At 40.5% G+C, this 26,468-nt stretch overlaps 1 protein-coding gene across 1 annotated transcript in view; it reads right to left on the reverse strand.

The window, feature by feature from the left end:
• The window catches only part of zdhhc8b (zinc finger DHHC-type palmitoyltransferase 8b), a 69,352-nt gene extending 42,958 nt beyond the window's left edge, over nt 1–26,394 (reverse strand). Inside the window, exon 1 of the mRNA XM_067603316.1 lies at nt 25,439–26,394. Coding sequence (XP_067459417.1) covers nt 25,439–25,542 — 104 coding nt within the window. The 5' untranslated portion in view covers nt 25,543–26,394. The remainder of the gene's footprint in view (nt 1–25,438) is intronic.
• Between the last annotated feature and the right edge of the window lie 74 nt (nt 26,395–26,468).

The raw sequence follows: 26,468 nt of genomic DNA on the forward strand, positions 1-26,468 counted from the left end.
CAGCTATGTACTCTTGTGTACTGGAGTGAAACACTGCAGCAATCCTTTAAGAGGTGCTCTCTCATATACATCACTACTAAAAGACACAAATTCATTTCTGAGGTGACTGAGTTGAGCAAACAAACACTGTCAGGATTTACAGTTCAGTTGCTCATCAGTATAATGGGTGGCGTGTGCACACAACACACACACACACACACACACACACACACACACACACACACACACAAACACACACAACACAGCCAGCTAGCTAAATGAAAAGGTTGATGATCAGAGGGCAAACATACACCAAAAAAGAAAGAAGAAAAAAAGATTTTCAGGAAATTTGTGCATCATCAGTCTGATGAAAGTTATATTGTGTGCAATGAGTCACAGGATGATTCATAGGTCACAAATCTCTCACAAACTTTTTAAATATGCTACTGCACAGCTCTGGATGATAGTTTCAGGATTTTCTGTTAATATTAGTACCAGTTTTTCTTGCTGTAATCATTCCTCCTGTTCATACTAACCATTAGAAGATCCTTTCATAATGCACTTACAGTGTAAGTGATGGGGGACAAAATCCACAGTCCTCCTGTGCAAAAATGTATTTAAACGTTTATCTGAAGCTAATATGAAACTGCGGCCACCCAAATTAGTCAATTAAATAGATATCTTTCAACGTTACAGTCTTTTTAGTGTCTTTTTGTTACTATACTTCCACCGCAGCTCAACAGGGAAACACTGTCTGAGGAAACACAAAGAGGGAATTTGATGCTAAAAAGACTGTAAATGTGGCAGATATCCACTTGATATGACCAACTCAGACTGCTGAAGCCTCATATAAGCTGCAGATAAATGTTTAAATGTGTTTTTACACAAAATGACTGTGTAGACACACTGTGGATTTTGGCCCCCATCACTTACATTCAAAAACCTCTTTCACTGTTTATATGGACACCTGACTGTTGTTTTAAGACACACTTGAAAGAAATGTGACCCTATCCTTAAAGCAGCTAGCTAAATTGCCGTCAACCTTATACAGTAATTAGCTTTTGTCAGTCTGATATAAACATTGTCAGATGTGTCAGATTGATTTCATTCTATGAAGGTAGAAACAAGATAAGTATGATCATATCTTGTCTAATACAATGCAGACCACAAATATAGACTTGCAGTTTAATTTACATGCAATTCAAATCCTCAAAAAGGAGGTTGCGCTTCAACAATGGGATTCTCAGTGGAGTACTGAATCCAAGATCACAGTGAAGTGAGCCAGATAAACAAGTGAAATGTCAGTATTTTGTCCTCCTTGACTAAGAAATTTGAGATGTGCTACCTTTTCATATCTTTGGAACATGCTCACTGCAAAACTAACTTTAGGTGGGTTTATCTTGCACTGCTTTCATGCTGCCAGAGAGCCAGAGATAGAGTTTCCATTATTCCTGGAGCTGCCCATACTAAATATGTACACCCTCTCCTAATGAAGGCACTTTTGATAAAAGCAGTACATTACAGCACCGGGAGTGTGCCTACATATTTGGTATGGGTGGCTCCAGAAATGTGCTCTGGATAAAAGCATCCATTAAATAGCAGATAATATTATATAGAGGAGCAGAATGTGCTGATACAATGGGTAGTAATAGGAACATAATCAGTACACGGTGATTATGTGGAGCCAGGCCTTCCATCCTGCAGGGATTAGTCAGGGAAAACTAGGCCTTGCATTCACTGTCACCTTGCCATGACTTCACACCTTTTTATAGCTGTGACAGGTCACAGGTCAAACAGACACACACATACACTCTCACACTCACACACACACACACACACTCACAGCTGCATAGCCAAAAAAACATAACAAGCTAAAGCCTTAGTTAAGCACCTTGCCCTCTGCTTGCCCCTGCATTGTGTGTGAACAGCTTGTTTGGTAAACTCATGTGTGTGTTTGTTCTGTCTATTCAGTCTGTTAGGTCTCACAGTGGGAGAAATGTCAGAGCATCTTTGTGTTTCAATGCCTATATTTGGAGTTAAACACAAAGTGAACAGAACAGCCCAGTTTCTTCTTAACGCTGACTCTGCTTCTATGTTAGCCTTAAAGCTCACCTCTGCCCTGTGGGATCAATATAATAAAACACCTGCAACCCCAAGCCAGCATCACTATACAACGGGGGATGTTATGGTTTCTGGCCTGCTGACACTCTTATAATATAAGCTTAACTTGACAAAAGAATGGGGAAAAGCCATTAAGCTGATGTACAAGGCTTGCGAATATACATAGGTGGTGTTCAACCAGGTGACTGATAACCTGTGCTTCTCTGAAGTGCTGACACACATCGACAGGTATGACACTAGCTGCAGCAATAATTCCTTGCAGACTCATGACAGCAAGAGTGTCAATCTCTGTGCATTAGGAAAAGAAATGCAGTGGACTACCGGCAGTTTAAGTCTTTCTACTGGTGTGGTGGCCTCTGCTGTTTCCTGGTCAGCAGTGCTCTTATGATTTACCTCACTGCTTGTTTTGGTGCACAGGTGGGTCATCAGTGTTCCCAGTCTATAAAGTCTAGTTTGCTAATGACAGTTTCTCTCTCTCCTTCCCCGCAGGCACCCATTTGGTTATGTTGCAGTATTAGTTCCTCTTCGGTTCTTTTCTTTACTTTGCTCACATGCACCTCACAACATTCACACGCTATCTCCACTCTCATGCACACCCTACACTACTGATACTCACTGATCTCCACACTCCATGTTCTTTTGTAGTTTTGTTATGTATTTAATTAACCTAAGTTTGCTTAATAAAATACTGAAAACGATGTGTCTCCCTCTTTGTCATGGCCTTACAAGCCAGGTTGTGAGAATTAACAATCAATTAGCTGTTTCAATTGTCATTGCTATGCAACATTACTGGGCTTCACTAAAGACCCAATGAAATAATTTGAAACCCTTCCAATATCATTATTTTAATGAGTTTCATGTAGAGCTTTGGAAATAAAATCTATTATGTAGCAGCAAGAAAGGTTATCAATTCAGCTAGCTGCCTGCTGTAAGGTTTTATTTTTCTACACGGGGGAAACAAGAACTGTAATTGTGATAATGGTGCGAGTTGTTATGCATTTTGTTGCAAAACAAATTTCCTCTGTGTGAACTGTTGTTTTTTACCTGGCAGGGATGAAGTGTTGGCTTTGGAGCAACATTATCTTATTCATGCAGTGAAGTATGGGACAAAATGTTACAACAACCTGCTGCATTTTACTGTTAGCCCCTGCTTTGCAAAGCAGTGTCCAGTTTCCAGCTACCACTGTTTTTCCCAGTAGACACAGCAGTTTATACATGATAATCAGCCACTGCTGCTTGTGTGTGTGTGTTTGTGTAAATGTATAAGCATGACTGGAGGCAGGTGTGTGCTGGCTTGTTAGCATCAGCAGCTGGTTGTCCCTCCCAGCTTGACACAAGCCTTCCACAGAGTTCCTCTTGCTGATACTGCCTGTGTTACGCATGATGTGCTGTCCTTGGTTTGTGTGCAAAGTGCAACAACCTAAGAGATAGCAGAGATATTCAAAAATGATCTAAAAATAGCTAAATGTACACAATCTTTGCAAAAAGAGGACTGGAATTCATTTCAATAAGGTCATTACAGTGAGTAAGTAACCTTGAGAGCATTTTAGGCAGTTAGCATTAAGCCACTATTTGTGTTTGACTAAAGATATTCCACTTTAATCCCTATAAGAAAGAAGAAATACATGTAATAAAAAGATGGAGCGATTGATATCTAACATTTCAATATTTATGAAAGCAATATCTTCAATATCTTCATGAAAGCTATCCGGTCACGTTCCATCAATGTTTTATTGACATGGGCTAGCTAGATATGTTGTTACCTTGTTTGCTAGCTTTGCTAGCTGGCTGGATAGCAGTTAGCAAAAGAAACCATACAGTGATTAATGAATAGTGAATACAATTATATTTTTCTTTTTTTTCCATTTCAAACTTCAATAAATGATTAAACCAGAAAAAAGTCAAAGTTCAGAGGGAAAATTCATTTTTGAGCCCTTGGAAAGAGTAAAAAAAACATCTTAATTCAAGATTCGCTTACAAGCTGTGAAGCTCATAAGTTATCAATACTTGGTGGATATTTTGCTATGCTACTTTTTTATTGTGATATGTGGTAATGATACTAATATATCTCTATTTCATGCTAAACTCAGAAATACTGAAACGTGTGTGTGTGAGTGTTGGGACTCAAAGTCCAAAAGCATAGACGGTGGTCCAAGAATGAAGGCTCCTGCAGAGCCCTGATCCTCATCTCCTGAGTCAGTATCCGGTGTTGGGGCCGAGCCTCTGCCAGCTGTGGCATAATGCAAGCCTCATTAGGCCCTGGCATCAAAGAGACTGACAGCACCCGAGCAACAGAGTGCCACAAAGACACTCCATTTCCTCTCAAACGCAGCAGGTGTAAGAGGAGTACACAGGACTGATCTCCATTACAGGCTAATGAGGAAATTTGCAATATTCACACTGATTCAAACTGTGCTGTGTCACAGCTTGTTTATTTGACAAACTACTGCCTCAGCATCTGAGAATCGATAATATTCTGGTATGTTCAGTATAGTCCACCATGACTCAGTGAAGACGAACATTATAAGAGATCGGTACAAACAGTGAGCTACTGGAGAAATCAAAGTTGACTCTGATAACCTTGGCATTCATTGTTAGAAAATGAAGTGTGTAGCTTTTTAAAACCCTTTCACATCAATGAAAGATCTCTCTAATGGAACTCAAATCATTTTCTCTAACAGCCCTATGTAAGTTTAAAGGATAAGTATGCTGTTATTTTAGATTTTTCTTATTGTCAAAAATTCCCATGATGTAGCCAGAGCCTGATATAGCTTATCCCTCTGTGCCATAACATGCAATTCAAGTGAGTTCCATTGTTGTCCTAAAAATATTAAAAACATATCATTGAACCACACTGTTGCGATGGATGACATGTTACTTCATTATGATGAACATGAGAGTTGTAGTTTATTTTGAGTAAATCTCTTAAAAATACCGTACTGCTGCTGTAAATAAACACTAGAGCCCCAGCTGTGTAATAATCCACAGCTGGAAATAGTCCCCAACAAAACACACAATTTTATCCTGTTTTAGTAAAGTTTGTGAAAATCTAGTGTCCAGTTGTTCAAGGAAATTACTGATCCTTTGGTGGATTCAACTATATTGTATACTTGTGGCATGTTTTTAAAGATTTAGATCTTAAGTAGGAATAATAGGCTAGGGAATAAGTGCCACAGAGAGGAAAAGGAAGTCAGAGTATGGAGAGATGGACAAACACATTATTGGTTTTGGTCTTTTATGGGATTTGTTGCAAATATGAAAAATCAAGAATGATGCCAGCTACATTATATCCTTTAATATTTAGAATGAAGATTATCATTGTAAAAGTTGAATCGTGAAATCTAATTTCTGTTTCATATTCTGCCACTGACCTTGCTGAAAATGGAAAACCAACAGAATAAATATGCACAGAAGACACATATCAACTAAATTCTCTGACTTCCATGTGGAGCAAAACAGTCACATCGACAAATTATGCCCATCTGGCTGAGACTGATCCCTCCTCAGCCTACATTACAAGATCAGTGTGTATATGTGGGCACACAGCTCCAGGAGCACGAAGCACTCGTGATGCACAGGTGTCATCAGCAGAGTCACTCCCCCACTTAAACCCCAGGCCCATCTGTTCCATTCATACCCAAAGGAGACAGGTCATAGCCACAGCAAGGCATTACGTGTCGACCGATGATCACCAGGTGCTCAGACATTATACAAGGAAGAACTCTGTGAATACCAAATCAAACAGGGGTAACAGCTTGTGATATCGCCAAGAGGTAAACGGCTTTATCAAGATGCTGAAGAGTCCCAAGATTTATTCGTGTTTGCACTCTTCTATACCCGATGATGTATTAGGCTGAAATGTTCAAGTAGAGGAAGATAAAAAGTTCATCAGAGCTGTTTGCTCAGTAAACTGGCCAGGCTGTGTCAGGCCCTTGAGTTTATACACATGGCAGAGTGATAAAAATGCCCTCTGTATACGGTTTGAAGATAAGAGCTGGCAGGTGGCCAGCTCAGTGAGCCCGAAAAGCTACTGAGATTCCTAAGTCTCACAGCCAAGCTAAACTTCTAAGTGCTCCCAGAAGCAACATTTATAACAAAGTGCAGAACCTAGATCTGCCAAGTGTTTGTTAATATGAGTGAATTCTTGATCCACTTGTCTGTTTAGTAAAAAAAGAGGTAAGACATGTACATAAACTGCATCTATCCGTCCATAATTGCTGACTGACAACTACCTGCCTTTAAGCCTTGTTACCCATTTCAATGAGAGAGTGCTGTGCTCCAGTTACGGGGGGGGGGGGGGGGGGGGGGAGTTAAAAATAGGCCTCACTCAGTCACCACTTAGCCTGGCAATGTGGAGAGCAGATTGTAAATGAGCACAGTGAAGTGCTTGAATGGCAGCCCTTGTCGCTGGCTCTCTGGGCTCTGACACACACACTCGCACACACACCAGTGTGTGTTACTGCTTTACATTCAGTGTGTGTAACGATTGAGCAGTAAACACACTTATCATGCATTAAGGGTCTGTATGCAGGGCAGATAAGGACAACAGCAGCCGTGTTGCTCTAGGAGAGTGTGAGAGGAAATTATGTTTAGTTGTATAGTTAGACCACTTCACTGGCTTGATATCATATTGGCCTCTTAGTAAACATAAGACATCTTAGCTGTCCTTTCATACTGAGACTTTACTTTTGCCCTTTCCCCGGAGGCAAGTGGAGCGGCTGAAGACATGTCATTCTCTGTAACAGTGTTTGACAGATGATGTGAGCCCAAAAGTGAACAAAAAATGGTTACAGACTAACAAGCTTGAAGCAGAAAGCCTTGCAGGTGAGGCGTTGCCTGACATGAAAAGGTGAAGTACTTTCTCTCGGCCATAGGGAATGTGACAAACGACTGCTTACTGCACTTCTCTGGAGCTCATATTGTCCCTTTATTAATCCACCAACAAATTGAATGTGAATTACAGCATATCAATTACAATGTAATGTGTATTTTCGTACTAATTTCTGCATTATCTGTGAACCTGTGTTAAATGATTTTTTGTCACTTAGGGGCAGTGCAACAAGCTGTAAAACACAAAATTTACATATTATCACTTTATAAAGTTTTACGGCTAACGTATTAGCAAACAGTTGCAGTTCTATACACTAAGCAGACACAGGGTAACATTAGTGTTCATTTGGAATCATGTTATAGGCCACTCGGGGAGTATAAATACAATATTCAATCTCCCTTTAGCTCTTTGTTGGTCTCAACCTACTCCTGAGGAAAATATCTAGCTCTTAAGTGGCTAAATGCTCAATTTTTTTCACCAACTAGGTGCTAATTTTGTCTGTCTGTCGTTTGGTGCTGGGCCGATATTGTGCAGCGGGTTTATAAGAGCTGCTGAGTGCTGCTGGAAATGAGGTTGATGAGAACAGTGAGAATGAACCGAAACAGTAAAGTCTTGAGCCTCACTGTAAAACCAAAACAATGAAAGATACAAAAACGCTCCAAAGAGCTAAGGGGAAGTAGCCTAAGTGTGTTTGGCACTTCACATTAGACATAGTCTTTTGAGCAATTGTTAATATAAAAAATATTGATCAGTGCAGCATTGTTTTCCATTTGTGCGTTTCTACACTCTGTTCTCTGTTGTTTCAATAATTACCTCAAAAGATTTAAATTAAATCCAAAAAATATCCATTTGTCACTTATCAACTTTACCTTCAGCAAGTAGGCGAATGAATGAAAACGCACCTACAAAAGATTCATCCATGCCACTCTGCCTTCATGAACTTTCTTCCCTCTCTTTTCTTTATATCAGAAAATAATTAGCTCCTGCTTCATGCATAGTCCATTAGAGGGTAGATCAATACCCCTGCTCCTTCTGCGTGTGCTTCATTAAATGCACCACGAGGCATCACCTCGACAGGACTTGAGAAATGTGTTGGCGGCACCAGAAGTCTCCCTCCTAGTCGACGCCGCTCTCAGGGTAGAGCCACATGTCTTCAAACACTCTGCTTTAACACACAACTCTGCCTCAGAGGCAGACAGGGGCACATGTCTGACTGCTTTTGCTAAACCACGGGCTAAGTCACATTGAATTTTGACCCCATGAGCCATAGAGAAGTGATTATATAGTGATTATACTAATGAAACACATAGAAGTGTGGAGGGTTACAGTATATAGCACTTTTCCTGCAGCCATGGTTAATGTCTTTGCTAATCAGAGTTGTTCTAAAAAAGCACTTTATAGGCAATGTGAAACAAAAAAAAAATCTGATTGGGCCTTTAATGTCTAAAGCAACCAAAGTCTTTTACACAGTGCCATGTGCTTTTTGTCTTTGTAAATGTCTCTGTATACTAGGCGTGAGGTCATGCCAGGCGAGGAGGCTGATGGGAGGACATGACCCAGAGTGTGACACTGAGACTCTATTAGCAGCACCAACCTGCTTCTCTGCTGCCATTTGGCCTCAAGTTGCCTGATTCACGTGGTGGGCTACAGTGTGAGCCAGTGGTACTCTGATGTCAACACACAGTGCTGATATCAGTACTTTGTTGAAAATTAGATATCATCCAGTCACTGAGAGTCATGTCTGATAGGAGTAATACGGTATATAATTTCATATGCTGCATAGTTAATGTTCACCACTACACTGGGAAGCAACAATGGGAAGGTGGTCAGCAAAATTCACTCTAATGTACTGTTTTGCTCAGGTACAGTACAAATATGTGTAAATATGCTGCACAGAGCATGGGTGTTGTGGGGTGTAAAGGCTGATTCAGAGGCTTTTCCTCCCTGCCAAGAATCTAACTACGTGAGAAACACTGAATGCTTGAAATTTCAGGCATGAAAATTGTTGCATTTAAACATAATTAATACAATTAAGTTCAATTTAAAATGCTATCAAAATCAGTTGGATAAAACTTGAAAAAACATGAACTGTGCATGTTCATATTTATGCACTTCTGACATGTTTCTTCCAAATTTGGTTGCTATACATTTCATATGGCTTAAATGATTAATCTACTGTACATACACATATGTGGCCATTTTTGTATATCTTCAGACATATCTTAAAGAACACTGTCTGTATTTTTCTCCCATGTGAATGGTTTCTTTCTGCCTGTTACCATAACAAATTATGCATTACTAAGATTTTACAGATTGCAGACAGCAGCGACAGACAAATTTGTTTAAAGTCCCAGTGAAACTGAAGTTAGAGCTTCTTTAGCTTCTGTACTGTGACATATTTCCCAGTGAAACAGAATATTTGTACAGTTACAAGAGGGATTAAAATCAAATCCTTCACATTTGATTGGACCGTTAAAAGTGGGCGGGGCTTACAGAGTTAAGGTGATACGGAGCCGCAGGGAGAAACGGAGCTGCTGCTCCACACACACCTCCCTCACCTGTTTTGGAAATGAAAACAAAGTTTTTGCCCACTAATATCCAAACATACATCTCTCCCTATCTCTCTCCATATTGTTCTGTTGGCTACTACGACACCCAAACAGTGAAGTGCAGTTTTATATGACTTTCATATGATTTATATGTGGCTAGCTACTTGTCCAAAGTCATATTTGATTGGATGAACTTTTGTAAACACCCCTGAGTGCAGGATGAGTCATCAAACATTTGAAACTGTTTTACAGGAAGAGAAAAGACATATTTTGATTTTAAAATACTCTGATACTGACTTTTTGACATATATTTGGCAAATAACAAGAGATAAATGAGCAATTAACACAGGGACATGAGATTAAAACTAGGAAAATGTATTTTTTCATTTCAATTATGTCAACATGACTGACATCATGATGGGCAACCAAAATTGCAAAACAGGTGCTCTGATTTATATTAGTGATGGTCTAAAAATCTAATTTGTTTAGGAATCTCCAGTAAAAGGCATGATGCACACATGCATGTTTTTTTTTTCCTGTTTTCTCCTCTTCAGCCTCAGTTCTGCATGTATTAGTACTCTCCTGTCCCAGCTGCCACCACACCTCAACACACGCCACATGAAAGCACTTTCGGTGTGCAGCTGTTGTCACATTCCCTGTCACCCCCTGCTGAGGGACAGACCTTTTTTCAGCCTTTCCAGACACAACACCACCAACCTCTCGCCCAGCACTGCCACAGCTAAGCTGACGTTTTTCTAGGGTCCAGGCTGAAACTTGACATTTGATCTACACTTGCGTACGGGCTCCTTCGGGTCTTTACTTAGCTCAGGGGTTGAGACAGCTGTACTGCTGCCAGATTTACACCATCCTCAACAATTGTTTATGTTGCTGGTGCTTCCCAGAGCCAGGTGTAGTTTCTGACTCCTCAGCAGTTTTTTTGCAATTCCTGCTCCTCCTCTTCATCCTCCGCCTCCTCCTCCTTCTGCGGGAAACTATTCATTTCAGCTTTCCATCAAATCAATCACAACCTTGTTGATAGGAGTTGTGGCTCCCTGGTTGATCTCTCCAGCAGTTCCTACACATCCACTCCTAAAGTCTTCCCAAAAACATAATCACCGCTGTCAATCATCAAGGCCAAGTTAAGCCCTACCAAATCACACTGTCAATTCCCTGCAGCAAGGACGACTGTTCATACAATGACTTATGCATTGAATACATCTATACATCTAATGACTTATGCATTGAATACAACACACAAACACAACTGTGATCTCTATCACGCTGAAAAAGTACATTTCCCTTTCTACTTCTGAAAATGTTGAGAAATGTTGTATGTATGGAAATGTGGTCAAAAATATCTAATAATAACACTGCAATGCTGGAGTAATTTGAAAGTGGCATAAATGTTGCAAGCTGCAATTAACTTTCTGAGTGTTTCAAAAAATTTGAAACTAAATGAAATTCTACTCAAATCAGGCTGGAAAACTTTGCTCAAAATGTAAAATTTAGTCTCCAGGGAAGACCTAAGCCTCACTAATAACTAATCTGCACACATTGTCAAGGGGAACTTCTCAATTGGCAGCACCGGCGCATTAGTGAAGGCAGAAATATGCTTAGGAACGAGGAACGCCGGGGCCTGTCGCAGATAAGCACCACAACCCCAAACGATTTCATTGACACCGAGCAAGAGAGATTGTGCGAGGCAGGCTAAATCCACATGCACGAATCAGGGGGGCTTTAACCTGCCACAGTGAGAAGATGAAAACATACGCATCTCCTCAGACAAACTTCCCTTGTCACAGATTGAACGCAGAGACTCTGTCATGGCATCATGCTCGACATGACAGGGAAATTCTTATCGCAGGTGTTTGTGCAGCACTTGTCACCGTGCCGCCAACTTAACTGCAGCATCCTGTGCTTCATTTAGTCCATGGCAAAGACTTTAGGCAGATTAAAACTAGCTCCAGAGAGGTGAATCTACAGTTGTTGGTATAAAAATGTGAACTGACACCAGCTGACATCTTCACAAAACACATGGCAGAGGAGGACACGCAGGATCAGAATGTTAAATGTATTAAAGAGGGCAGCGAGTACAGAGCTGGATATGGCCTTGTATAAAGATCGATAAAACAAACTAATTGATATTCATAGGTTATCCTGCCTGATATTCAGTGATGCTAAAAGCCAGTGAGCTCATGGGAATAATGCAAAGAGGTGCATTATAACTGCTGCATTATTAACCTTCTGCGGGTAAAGCGAAACTGAAGTAGAGTTTCAGTCAGAGAGAGAGATGGGTAGATGGCCTGAGATACTGAGCTGAATAAATATTCGACTGGAACTTCAACACAGTCCACATGGGGCAATCTGGTGAACATGGCTGTTACTGCACATTCGCAGATGTCTTCCATCACACCACCATGGATGTATTATAAGAGCTGAATAGGGATCCACTGCTCAGCCTTGCAGCCAATTCTTCCCAGTGGTCATTCATGGTATAGCAGTGAAAAATCCCCCTGAGGCCCAAAAAGCATTTTCCTCATAAACCACCATTGTAAATGAGATGTCTGTAAAACTGTTGACAGGACACCTCCAACTGCAAATAAGGTAAGAATGACTCTTTCTATTATGATTTTTTGATCCATGGAGGTTTTATATTTGTGAAACCTTCCTGAAGCTGCAAAAAGGGATTTAAAAATCTGCAACGCATGTGCCAGCCAAGCAAATGGACTGAATGGGCACCATTTTTGGTCTGGTATCCAGCTCTTATAATACATCCATGCACACAACACACAGCTTGAGCCTGCACTGGAAGGAATGGCACCCTGAGTAGTGCAGTTTGTAGAGCGATTGTTCAAACCCTGGCATCAATACAATGATTCTTATGCTGGTGGATAGTAGTGCGCTGTATTGTGTGCTGACACTATGTTACATGATTTCTGGTTATTCCTGAATACTGGTTGAAAATTTCCAGTTGTGACTTTAAGAAAACATCTCCTTGGAGTTAAACATTATGGGCAGTAGGGGCAGTAGGGGTCAGTCTAGACCTGGTGATTGGTCCCCCGTGTTCATAAGCAATGCAGCAGTCCTCACAATAGGGAAAACTATCAAAACAATTTGAGGGATCAGCTGGATTTGGCCGGGTGGCTAATAGTTCCACAGCAGTTTAATCATGACTTTAAAGCAATTATTCACACTGCTGAGAATGCCCATAGTGGCAGTAGTGAGTGGGATGGTGTGCTGTGCAGCAGACTTAAAGAACAACAAAGTCTGCCTTTCATGTCAGTTCTGATCAAATGGTTTAACGCTGCTGAACTAGCTGGGTGCCACCAGGTCACTGAATTAGATCACCATGTGCAGGTCGGATTAAGACTCAGTTCACCATTCATTTGGCTTTAGGTCTGTTGATATTTTGCACATTAACACATTTTGGTGCAGTCAGCATGTGAGGTCTGAGCTTGCATTGTTTTACCAAAAAGGTCACATTTTGGGTTCCAGCCCAAGATAGATAATTTCAGTGAATTCCCCCAAGACAAGAGGCAAAACAAACAAACATCCTCACCCTGGAAGAGATAAGGCAGGATGAAGCTCCTTCCCCGTGCCTTCAAGTTACAGAGGACCGAAAGCACTTACAGTTGCACAACCACACGGCACACTGCCTTTCAAAAACTTTTGGAACATCCTGTTGGTTGTTCGCTAAGCCTTGTCCCCCTTAGTTGCCATTTGTTCTTTAATTACTTCAATTTAATTTTTGAAATAACGGGTTGTTCATTTCAGACAGAGGTGGACAAGTCAAGCATCATTTGTAGCTGATTGATTATCAGCTGTAGCTAGCTAGCTAATTAAGCTAATGTCCATGAGTTGGCTGAAAATGGTGTATCCAGCTGACTTTTCAACATTTGCAGCTGACTTGTTTTAAAATTAGAATCTTGTAAACATGGACTTATATGATAACATGCTAAAAGCTTGAGGCTAAAGCTGCTGCTTGGCAAACTAACTATCTTGGGTAACATTGGCTGAGGCTGCTCACATGTACATTTCCCCAAAATCAATAAAGAGTAGGATAGAGCCACTAACAATACCTAAACTCTGATGTGCTAGTCATTTTAAAAGTAACCTGTAACCCCACAAGCTAATGCAACTAGTTAGTGATGCGCTTCTTGGCCTTGGAAGTAATGGTCAGTTAATACTGTAGGTAGTAAGCTAGTTAGCCAGATGTGCTAACAATTGCAGCTTAAGAGCAGATAAACACACTGTTTAAGCTATTCCTTAGACTTTTACTCTTGTGTTGTTGGGGTTTGGGAAGGCTTAAAAAAAGAGAACCTCCAAACACTTTAAATGCCCATATCCACTCTCAGAACCCACCGGCTATCGCCTGACAACAATTTAGCCTCTGGGGACAACAGCCAATGTTTCGGAGCTTCCAGTGTAGCCAGCAGATATCCAGGCCAACACTTCCTCTTCTGTGCACCAGTCATTGTTAACAGTCCGATTAACAACTTGAGATGCAAGAATGGAGTTGAGATGACGTCTATGACCGGATTGTTATACAAGTAGCCAGTAGCCACAGTCAACAGTTTAAAACCAAACACAAATCAATACTTTTTGTAGGTATTTTAGGTCCAGACAACATTTCAGCCAATGCATTCCACCTCTTTTGCTCCCCACATGGACTGTTTACCTGCATGCAACCAAAACATGTTTGTGTAGAAATTGCCGGAATGGAAACGGAAACCAGAATACTTCCAATCCCAAAAATCTTGTCCCTTGCCTACAGATTCTGCATTCATATTCAGATATCTGTTTACAGAGAAAACCCAGTATTTTACTACAGCTCCATGCACACTGCTTAAGCGTTAAGCAGAAATTCAAAGCTCAACAGACCTGCCGTGCCTAGTTACAGTTGCTAAGCTATGATTGGACAATTGCTGTTCCGGGAAGGGGCTTAGTGAACATCCAATTCCACTGAGACAAGATGCAAAACAAACCGAACACATCCTCACCCTGAAAGATATAAGTAATGCTTCCCTGGACCTTCAGGCTGCAGAGAACCTAAAGCATTAGAGCTACTCAAGCACACTGCCTGATAAAAAAAAAAATCCAGACCACCCAATTAAAAAGTGCTTGACTGACCCATATCTCATTAAAATGTGAAAAAGTGTTCTATATACATAACACTAATAGAGCCAGGGAAAAGCCTTGTTATCGTTTCAGTTACATGAGCTCCTGTAGTTTCAGTTTCATTATGTGTTTCGCTGACAGTCATTTCTCCAAAGACGTATGAGTGAGAAGTAAAGAATTCTCTGCTCATACACCCAAAGTCAAACTTCCTGTGCTTGTTTTTCAGTCAAAGATAGGGCAACTATGACTTCATCAGCAGTACATGGATAACACTCACAAAAATTGCAGGCTTTTCTGCAGAATTGTGCACACTGCTGGGCCAAAGAAAACAGTGTAGCAGAGGAAATCCACAGCTCTGAGCTGGCTGGCTGCTCTACAGGAGAAGGTTCAGAGTCCTGTCTCTGTCACAGCTGTGGTCAACAACTTCCTTCCCAAAGATCAAGAGTATTTATTCACTACACATTTTTATATTGTCAAATTGTGTAATAAAAACAGCACATCTGGGTCTCTGTTTCTGTTTTGTAAAAGCAACAATAGTTAAATAAAACCATCCTTGGGACTAAAATTAAAGTCACCTTAAAAACTTTCAAAACTAGCTTCAACATTCAAACTGTGGCAGATTTCTCTCAGTATGGCACTCAGACACTCTATATTAGGTGGAAGTGAACGTGTACTACACAGAGAACGGTGAAGGCCTGAGGGCTGAATACATTTGCAATTTTGAGTTAAACCTCATTTAAAAATATCCTATCTGTTGAGCATGATGACATTCTTTCAAAGAGATATTTGACATAAGGATAACACAGCAGACAGCATTCCAGATCGTTTTTGACATATTCACGGGGTTTTTGACATAAGGGCAGAGTTTAAAATGACACTACGAAACTTCTGAAAGAGCAAATAACACGATCTTCCCCTTACAAATGAAAAGTTGAATTCATAAGCAATAAAACACACTCTTGGTCAGTTCAATAGCTCGTGGTGGCTAATGTTAGCAAACTTTAGATAGATATTGCTGTATAACTGACATTATTGAGTCTTTTTTGTCAACTTTATGACTCTACTTGTGCTATTAATGTTTTAACATTTACTAGTTTCCTGTAATTGTCACTTGGTGCCACAGTGGCTGCTGTTCAAAAAAAAAAAAAGCTATGTAGGTGCACTTAATAGCCAAAAAGTCCAACATGGGGCTGTATTTGCCTTTCCTGTTTCCATATTGTCTAAATAGATTATGTGTGAAGTGTGTGAAAGCTCTTTTAAGGGATAAAAAATAAGGCTTGGGTTGAAGGCAGAAAGCAGCTAATGAACCTCTAAATGCATAAAAAGGGTCTTGTTTGTACTTTAGACGTAATGGTTCCTTGTTAATTTACCATGGCAAACAGATCAAGCTATAATAATCACCCCACCCCTACCAGCTCTTTTATCCTGTTAAGACTCGTGTTTATCTGTGTGCAGGTACATGAAGAAAAAAAGGACATCTATCTATAAGTACATGGCATTTGGCGGCTCTAAGAAATGTTAATATTAAACTGATGCATATTAATAAACTGTCCAGAGAGGCGTGAAATAACGGCATGTGACAGATGTGACATGATAAGGTCGCCTCTACAGTGAACTACAAAGGGAACGGGAAAAAGTCTAACAGAGGCAAGGCAGGCTGGAGCCCCCTGGATCCATGGCTTCAAAGACCAGAGCAACCACTTGTATTTATAGAATGTCATCTAACACACATTAGATATTAATGTGTGTTAGATATTAGCTTGGAATGTTCATTATGTTATATATTTGGCACAAAATGAACAAATTGAATACAATGTGTTTATTTTAATTAAAGCCGCTATGTGCAGAGTTAATTACCTTTTGACTCTGACAAACCCCCAGTGGTAGTATCACAACATACTGTAGAAGACATCAATGCACACCACAGAGACTGCACCAATTTTCACCAGAATTGTCTCAATTTTCTTCAAATGTATACAAATTTTACTGAATATTTTTAGCGGTGTGGCCTTACAAATAGCAAACTAGTCAGTTGGTCCACCACTTCCAGACTGAAAATATGTCAACACATATTGGTTGGATCACTATGAAATTGTGTGCAGACATCCGTGATTGGCATGGGATTAAGATAAATGCCTTGCACTTATATGATCTTAAAAGCATTTTCATCTGGCACCACCATGAGGTTGAAATTTTTGGTTTTGAGTGCAACACTATTGCTATTTCTATGAAATTTGGTTCTTATTTTCCTAGTGCCCAGAGGATGACTCCAAATGATAAATCCAAAACGTCTGTCATACCACGAAATTTAGTAGATATTCATGTTCCCATTAGGATGAATTGATTGTTGATGAATTGAACTTATGTGATTACGTGACTTTTCATCTATTTATAAACATTTTGATTTTTCCAATATGTTAATGACCAAAAAACTGTAAAACAAATGACATTCCCATCAGCCTACACTTTGTGTTTAATGTCAATTATCAAAATGTAGTATGGCAATATGATAAAATAAGATGGTATAAATTTTCATCATCAGCATGCCAATGTTTTCATTGTGAGCATGTTGGCATGTTGTCATTAGCATTTTGATCAACATACAACTATACCTACAGCTTCAGAGCATCTAGTGTGGCTGCAATACTCTTGTTATACAAATAGTTTCTTTTTCCTACAAAAGGTATGCCATTAGAATAATTTGTATGAAGCTATAATCACATAAAAAAGCTTTATGGTTGAACCCCACTACACAGATAAAAGACCGCTAGTTTTGTTCGCTGTGTTGACTTATCTCCTCTGACATCTAAAACTACGCATTTCAAAAAGTACCAAAGATGCGGAAGACCTGCCCTTATAATCACAGAGTCTATCTGCCTGTCTTCCTCTGTGTGCCAGAGATGGACTCAGCTTCACTCTTCTAAACACAGAGAGCCTCTGGTTGCTACAGACACCTTGATCTCTCAGAAAGCCACTCCAGCAGAGGGTGTTAAGGCTTAGAGCTCTGTTTCTACTTATTACCAGTCATGGTCTCCCTCTGGCAAAACAACATGAGGGGAAACAGGGTGGAGACACCCAAGGAGGGAGAGGCTGGAGGTCTAAATTAATCCCACATGTTCCCCAAGAGGAGACTTTCCAGGCGTCCTCGACCTATTCGACTGGTTGGAGTGCGGTGGAGTACAGCAAACTGAAAGCACCTCACTGGACTTTCCCGCACTTTTCGCCCACACACTGCTGTGCACTGACTCCACATGGATTCATTTAACTAAACTATGGCATCACAAGGCACAAATTTACTTTTTTGGCAAGCACCAGAACTCCAGAAAGTCACTGCTTCAGAGAAACCAAAAGAACCTTATAAGCTGCGGTGGGAAACAAAATGATTCTAAAATGTTCATCCAACTCTATTGCTCTAGAGTAGAGATGACAGATTCCGACAAATTTAAGACAGTTTCTTGCTGTTCTTCTAGGCTTTTACATTTGTCTGATTCGCGCATATTACACAAGAGTGCACAAGCGAAAAACACAAGTTCAGTGCTTGGCAGAAAGAGGCTGAGCTAATTTTAGACAGTACTGATTTCTATTGAAGCTTAACATGTGCTGGAAAATCACGCTAAGAATATGATTCACATTTTGGATTCTTTATCAGCTGCTGTTGCAGATTAAGATGTTTATGCTTTTATTCATTTATGATAAATCATGCTAATATGCAAACAATGATCTCAGCCAGTTTAAGACATATGGTCTTATGCAAATGAGTTTTTATTGGAAATTAGGACTCTGTTACAGTTAGTAAGTCAGACAAGCTCATTAGCTGTCAAATATGATCATTAAAATGGAGCGGTTAACTATTTATAATATAAGAACTGTTGAAAATGAACTAAATCAGCCTCAACTTGAAACTTAGTGTAATGTTGGCACCAGTTTGTGTTTGTGGCCTGCACTGTAGACAGTGTCTTGCTCAGTGATGCATGGTTGGGAGCAAGGGAAGAGGATCTGTCAGCATTATCTTAACCTAGTTGTGGAGCAGTGACTCGGGCTGGGATGGAATGAGATTAGATGACCTGGCCTTTTATTCTCTGGGCCTCTTTCACTCATCAATACCAGTGGAGGCAGATTGCTCTGACTGTATGAAAGCTCTGCCAGCAGCCTGCTGCTCAGCCCTACTTGAAGCTTGCTGGAGGGAAGACGAGGTGGTAGCTCAGGATTATTTTCTCTTCAGTATAAGATTGCCTTTGCGCTGTGGTCCAATAAAACACTGGCCACTAACAACACCTCTCCCACCGGCTGCAAAATAACAACACCTGCTCCTCAAAAACATATGGCTGTAAAATAAAAAATGTTGGATGCATACAAGGTTTTATGGGTATAAGGACCTGGATGATTGTGATTCTTTACCAGGCTCTTGTGTGTAATCAGCCTGTAGATTGGGCCCAACCACAGCAAAGAGCAGGAGAAGTGATGGTCCAAAAAAACTGGTCCCAGTAGTTAAAGAGATGAAAGTTATACACAGATAGAAACAGTGAAAAATATAATGATGAGAGAACTTAATTAACTACTTTAATGTTTCTGCAGTCCCTTCAGTAGTCTTTCAAGGACCTTTGTTGAACTCCCAACCCCCCAATGAGAACTTCTACTCTACAGCAACCTCTACTCTCTGAGGAGACATAACAGCTGGACATACCTTGGCTCAATAGACATGGCTGATATATGGCACTAGCATGGCCCTGCCATGGTGGGCAGTACTGGTTTGTGTGTGTGTATTAGCTATATCTTAAGGAAGTCCTATTCAGAACTCCCTTACCATCCACACTAAATGTTAGATCATTATCAGATCAAGGAATTTTCCTTGAACGTTTGATCCTGTTGCTGTCCAACTGTCAGCAGCTTAAAACATATGGAGTCAACATTGAGACATAAGCTCCTGCTGGAGTAATGCCATCAGTTCTCCTCCTGTCTCCAACATTTGCAATGAGTCACCGGTGTCTGATGCTAGACATTTCAAAACTATCACCAAATCCAAACAAAGGTTTCCAGAGAAACTAGCTTGCTACATGTCTTCTCTTATTTTTGAATTGTGAAGTTGAACATTTGATATACAATTACAACATTTGATTATTTCTCATTTAGAGGCTCCCTGGAATCCTCTCAAGGACACCGGGCGTCCTTGAATACCACCGGGAACACTGCTGTCTACCAGTGGTATGTGCATACAGTATCAACTATAGCTGAGTCTCTAAGTAAAAACGCTCCACATTATAAATGGAAACAGCAACACTGTGCAGATGGATTTAAATAGAAAGTATCTCAGCTTGGAGCTACATGATGTGCATCAAAGTTACAAAGAACAAGACTAATTCAAAACCTAGTACACAGCTGGACTGTGTATAGTCAATGTGTGAAATTGTGGCCAATTTGCTTCAGAGACAGTCAAAGTTAGTGTCTATAATGTGAATCCCGGGATCCCTGGATCCCCTTAAATGTTCATCTGCAATTTTCTGTAGTGGTTCCAGTAATATTTGCTGGTAAAGTGTACTTCAAGTCTCAAGTTTATTTTATTTATATAGCACTTTAAAAAGCAAACAAGTGTTTCACAAAGACAGACATATGTATACACATTCAAGCATAAGCACAGATGTTGTCTGTTATGTGCATAGTACTGAAATAGCATATCACATGACATAGTTAAACTACGTTTGAGTAAAAAAAAAAAGTTTATAAATGCAGTTGCAAGAACAATACTTTCCACTTGTATCTTGGGATAATTGATTTGAAAGGGAACTTATTTTAATTTTTACTATTCTAATTACTTATCTGTTAACTCCTCCTGCTCTTTCATCTGTTTCACTCCGTGGAATGTCTGTGTCTGTGTCTGTGTCTGTCTGCATTGAGTGTTTTGTCAGAGTGATTGTTATTTGCAGTGTTTCAACTGTGCACTCTCCCTCATGCCTATGTGCCTTTTTCTGCCTCTTTCCTGGCTGATGATCATGGAGGCCAAAAAGAGGAACAAAGGAGTTCTGCTTCTGTATTGATGAAATCAAGACATAGGAGGTGGGTCATAATACTATTTGACTATTTGCAAGGATAAATCCTTCACAATGAATAAAGTTAGTCCCTCTGACTCAAAGCATGGTGTTTTAGAAAAAGGAAACTTCTGTATTCTGCATCACCTTGAGAGCTGTGCATGGGTGAAGCTGCAGTACCAGGAACCAAAGATGTGCTGTCAAAAGCAATGAGAGTATGATGTCAAAAAGCTTTGGGTCAATATATAATTGTGGCCTAATCTTTTTCATCAGTTCAAAGTGAAATAAGGTCCCTTCTCCATTCATTATTACCTGTCCCCTTAAGTACCTTCTGAGAGCAGAATTGACACAACCCTGCTCTGCAATTGTCAATCTTCAGGCCTTCTCTACAAAACGAGGACCTACAGAGGAAATTACATCGTTATCTAATCTGACAAAGCTAGTCACACCACACCGACCTGCTACTGGTTTTATCCTCAAAGAAAAAAAATATAGCAGTTATCTCTACAAACCAGGAGACTGCACCACATGGATTATAAACCAAGGGGATCTTTTGGGCCTGGTGAGCTTGTAAGTCCATCAGCTACTTTTGGCCTCGTCAGTTTTCAGTCAAGATTATCATAGTTTTATCCTCTGTGTGACATGAGGACAGGATCCCTCCTTATCCAACTCAGCTGAGTTGCTGAAATCTAATGCTGTGACAGCATGTGAGGACAGAGGTGTAGAAGCATTTCAGCGAATGTTTCCGATAGCAAGATGGGTAGGACATGTTGAAGACGAATACTGATGAGCTTGCCTTAAGAGCTGAAATTCGCTCCTCTCGTGGGAATCATGAAAATATTTTTGTAAAGCTCACTTGGAGGTTAAAGTTCAGAAGTTGTGCAGGCATGTTACAAACTCCTGTTCATTTCTCAGTATGCTGTACATGAATATCACACCAGGGAGGCTGAAAAAAGAGCTATAAGAGCTATTGAGGCATAATAGTAACATGTCAATTGGTAATTTCCTCCTTCGGAGAAATGCACTGCCCTCGCCACATCTTAAACTTGGCAATATATTCTCCATCACACATTTAAATAAACAAATTAAACCCAAATCAGCCACAATGTCATATGAGCAATATTTAAAGCGGGCAGCCAAGACGGTTTGGCTCCAACACCGAGCATAAACATGATGAGTTAAACCAACAATTAATTTCACTACAGTCAAACACAGGGTGCTCTGCAGCCACTAACGTCACGCAGGAGGAAGGCTCACTGGCTCTAATGGACACTAATACCAAGCAGTGAGACGTTGATGATTACAATCTTGTTTACCGAACCCCTTGCAATAACACAACAGCATCTCCGCATACATAATCACATGCAAGACGCCAATTAGGATCAATCACCAAACATTTAGTTACAGAATGCTTTTAGACCTTCAATGAATATTACACCATAAAAGGTAGCAGAGTGGAGAGGGGAAAGGTGAACATTTAGAGAAAAAAATAATAATTTACCTCATTAAAATCCTTAAAATGACATCTAAACCAATTGTAGCCTTACTAAATGTAAATGCTGTGCAAATAAAGGCCTATCTACATAACACTAGCTTTTATGTTAATAAATGTGGTTCAGTTTTAGCCCAGATTACATCCGTTTCTGTGTCCTTGTTACCAGAGAAATACTGCACTTCTATTACTACCACTGTTGTTGTGAGAGAAGTTACTGTACTGCATAAATGAGGCACCCTATTGAACAATATCGCTCCAAACACCAGTTTCTCAGAGGTTCTAGATAATGAACCCTGTAAAATGGTTCAATATGCTATATATATGCCAAGATATAGGACTTAAATTGGTTCAGTACAGAACCACTTGTTTTAAAAAGGTGAATGTTAGTTAACTGCCACCCCCTTTTTCACATCTTTCTGCAACTCTGCACTCCATCAACCAACACATTGTAAATACCTAGAGATTAAAAATCTTTACAAGACCTTCTGAGCGGAGAACAAATGCAGAACAATGCATTCTGTAGCATCTGAATGAAGTCCGATTGAATGGATGCACAATGAAAAGCAGGAAACAGATGTGGAAGCTGAAGATTAGATTCCTGTTCTCCTACGCTGCTCTGCTCTCAGGCTGGAGATATGCTGGCAACAAATGCCACCACTGACTACCTCTCTTATAATTCACCACCACACTGCAAAAAAAGTGCTGAACGCAAGTCTTGTCCAGATAATCAATTGACAGTTTCCATTCATCCACCCATGCGTACTATAAAGTGTGGCCTATTAGGCTTGGCAACGAATGATAATGGCTGGCTTGGCTATTCTGTTTCCACAACAGGTTTATTCATTGGCGTATAATCAAGGGAAGTGATTAAGCCATCCTAAGGAATGACTAAAAGGTAAAAGAGAGCTTCTTCAGTGCAGCCACACAGAGCTGGGCTACATTTAGATATGGCAAGAGGTCTAAGCTGCTGTATAATAGAATCTCGCTATAGACACAGATCAGGCTGGGATAATATTATCGTGGCTAAACCATGACTAAAAGCTTAATTTATCATCAGGTTTTTTGTGATGGGTCGTGGTCATGCTCTGGAGGTATAAATAATTCTGTACTAATGTGTTCTAATTCAATCTCAGTGGGAAACACAAACGGTCAGGTGTCAGTAAGCCAAACACCATGACACCGTGGACAGTGTGTGTGTGAGCCAGTGCTGGCCCAAGGTCTCACCCTCCACCGCCCACATGACACCAAGTAGACTGCTGGCAACAGTAAGACATTTAACACACTGAGTCCTGGGCATAAAAAAAGATATTTGTCTCTGGACCTGAATAAGCAAGGTTAACAAGGTAGGAATTAAAAGTGTCCCTACTTTTGCACTTGTTGCACGTCACAGATCTTTTAGATAAAGACATTTATCACTGACACTGTTCTGTGCATATGTAACTTAGCTCTCCAGCCAAAGACAAGGGTAGACTGAATACAACATAATGGACTCTATGTGTGTTTGAGAATAGGGAGACATGGCCTAGTTTGGATGTGTACGGCTCCCCAGGGGGTTCTATTATACTAGACTCAATCCTCTGGGCCTTTTACTGTTAAAAGAAAGAGCAACAGAGTAAAGTCTTAATCCTCACCCTTAAACCATCTGCTGGGGGATGAACCTTAAAGTGTAGGTTGAACCCCGGCAAAAGAGCAATATTTTTAAAAATCTCTGGGCAGCAAAAATTCAGACTTCTGCTTTCTGTGAACAATGTGACTGAATTGCAAAATCCAATAAAATCATGACACATTCATTGTACACCGAGACTTGTAAATCAGGCCGTTTGTGTATGCAAAGCCCTAGACAGCACACCAAGGAGTGATGGGATTTTAAAGCTACAATCCAAGCTACCTGCACAACCCACAAACACCATATGTTTCCTCCTGTCAGGGTGCAGCTAAAGCATCAGCAGTGTTTTCCTGCATCCAAAACAGATTAGCAATACATGATTTAATTGTTTAAGTACACAAACAGCATTAGACCCACAGCAGCTATTAATTAAAGGCATATTAAGTAGAAAATGTGTATTCAAAATATTATGCAAATGCAGTGACACATCATCCCTTGTGACATATGTGTTTTAAAACACTTTAAAACCACCCAACCTTGGATGGGGAAGAATCACATTCAGCCTTTTCATTCTTCAGTGGACACACTGAGTCTACATAGGAGAATGATTGGATGATGTATCCCTACAGTCCTTAATCTGGCTCAGATGTTCCTAAACTGATGTTCAGCCTCCCTTGGGGTTTCTTGAGGATGTGAGATCGAGCATGACGTTGATTTCACTGATAATCCGTTCACCTGAGGGTTAACACTAGGGAAGAATGTAAGTGGGAATGATGATTCACACCAGACACACCACCCTCTCTCTCTCGCTCTCATCTCCCTTCCCATAGTGGCAGCTCTGTAGTAACGTCACAGCACTAAACGCCTCATTCATCAGATAGAGGGGCCTGGGGCGAAAGCCTTTCTACATGGGGGTATACCTGGAGTGATTGTGATGTTTGTTGATGGGTTGTGTTGATATGTAATCATCCTCCTAATTGCAGCTGGTGTGGACTGACCACAGTCACCACCTTGTCATATCATCTGACTTTGAGAGAGTAAGGACCTGTTGGCCTGGATCGGAAGTTGCACATACATTATCAGCTCAGCTCATCACATTTCCTCCAAAGAAAAACACTTTTCTTGCTGGCCACACATTGGGTCAGACATGGTAGTAGTAAATGCAATAAAACCAAGCTGGGGGACCCCTGCAGGACTCCACTTTGGGAGCTGCTAGTTTAGGATGATTGTAATGCTTCTTGATAGGCTGTTGTGACATTGTATCAACCCAAAATGAGTATGCATGAATCAAACTCAACCGCCTGCCGAGCCAATGCAACCATTTTAATTCTATCAACAACTGCCTGCGGTTTTTTTTTTTTTTCAATGGAAAGTGAGTATCTGCGGCCTAAACTGTGGGCTCCTTTGCGATCAAAGCGTTGTTAAACTTGCATGGCTTATTGGAAGTTTGCCTTGCAGGTATTATGGCTGAATGGTCTCACTGAGGCTGTACAGGAAGGCGGCACAGGGCTGCTTTTTCTTTTTTTTTTGGCAAACCCATTTCAGAACCACTGCGAGATTCCCCATTGGGACAGATAGAAAACCACTTATTCCACCTAAGTGACTGAATCCACCCATGCAAACTTCGAGCTGCCATCCACTTTTGCCTGTGTAATCTGGCGGCACACACTGTATGGAAATCCCGGTATGCACAGAACAAGAAGCGATGCAACTTACGTGAAAACGAAAAATAAAGTGGTCGATCCCACAAGGAGTGTGGCAGCTGTGGACACTGGGATGTATTTGGTGGGTTTAAATCTCTTTCCAGCGCTGTTGGGCATTCTGTAATTTCCACATTCCTCAATTATTTATTCCGATTGGAGTCGCATGTAGAAAAAAAGATCCAGTGTGCAATATATAGGCCTTTCTGTGGCTATTAAAAGGTACAACCAGTCCGTCTTTGCTACCGTTGAAGCCGCATAGATCCTAAGATAGAGAGAGGCAGGGATACATGGAGCTTTCTGAAAGCCTGGAAATCCCACCCTTACAATCCAGCCCACTGGTGAGGTCACTGAACCGCTTGAAAAGGTGGAGCCTCTGTGCCGTGCAACCGTGCAAGTGTCTTCATAAGAAAATGAGCGGTTCTATAACGTCGACTACTCTGCGTGTCATCACTGAAAGCATTTAGTCACTCTGCATTATTTTTTTTTACCTGAGAGATTTTGCGGATATAAAAAAACTACCTTTCTCGCAAAGGTTTACCTAATTAAACATGTTATGTGTTTAATTAACATCATAATATCTCTCAAAGTTTAATAAGACTAACAGTTTTCATGTCTTGAAACATTGCAGGTTGTTTCGGATATGCAGCTGCACCAAAGTCCATCTAGATTCTTGCAGTTTGTTCTTGCTGTCCTCCTATACAGGCATACAAATGGACAAACCAGGCGTAATAGCTTTTATAGAAAGTGTGGTCCCATTCTTAAATTCGGCATGATTCTGTAACCAATCGGCGCAATTTTACATGAAAATTCAGTTGATAAAAATGAGCATTTGTGTTAATCTTCTATTGCCGAAATAGACTGTAGGAAGCAGCGAGATTTTCTTAAAGGAGCTGAACTTTTATTGAAATTATGTGTTGAGATGTGTGGCTTTAAAATGTTAACCGGTGTCTCAGAAGCTCATACATTTGACTCCACTGAATTCTCGTGTTGAACAGAGTTTACAGAGAAGGGAAAATAATCTACACTGTACTACTGTGGGTTTA

The sequence above is a fragment of the Thunnus thynnus genome, chromosome 2, assembly GCF_963924715.1.
Source record: "Thunnus thynnus chromosome 2, fThuThy2.1, whole genome shotgun sequence".
Taxonomy (NCBI): Eukaryota; Metazoa; Chordata; class Actinopteri; order Scombriformes; family Scombridae; genus Thunnus; species Thunnus thynnus.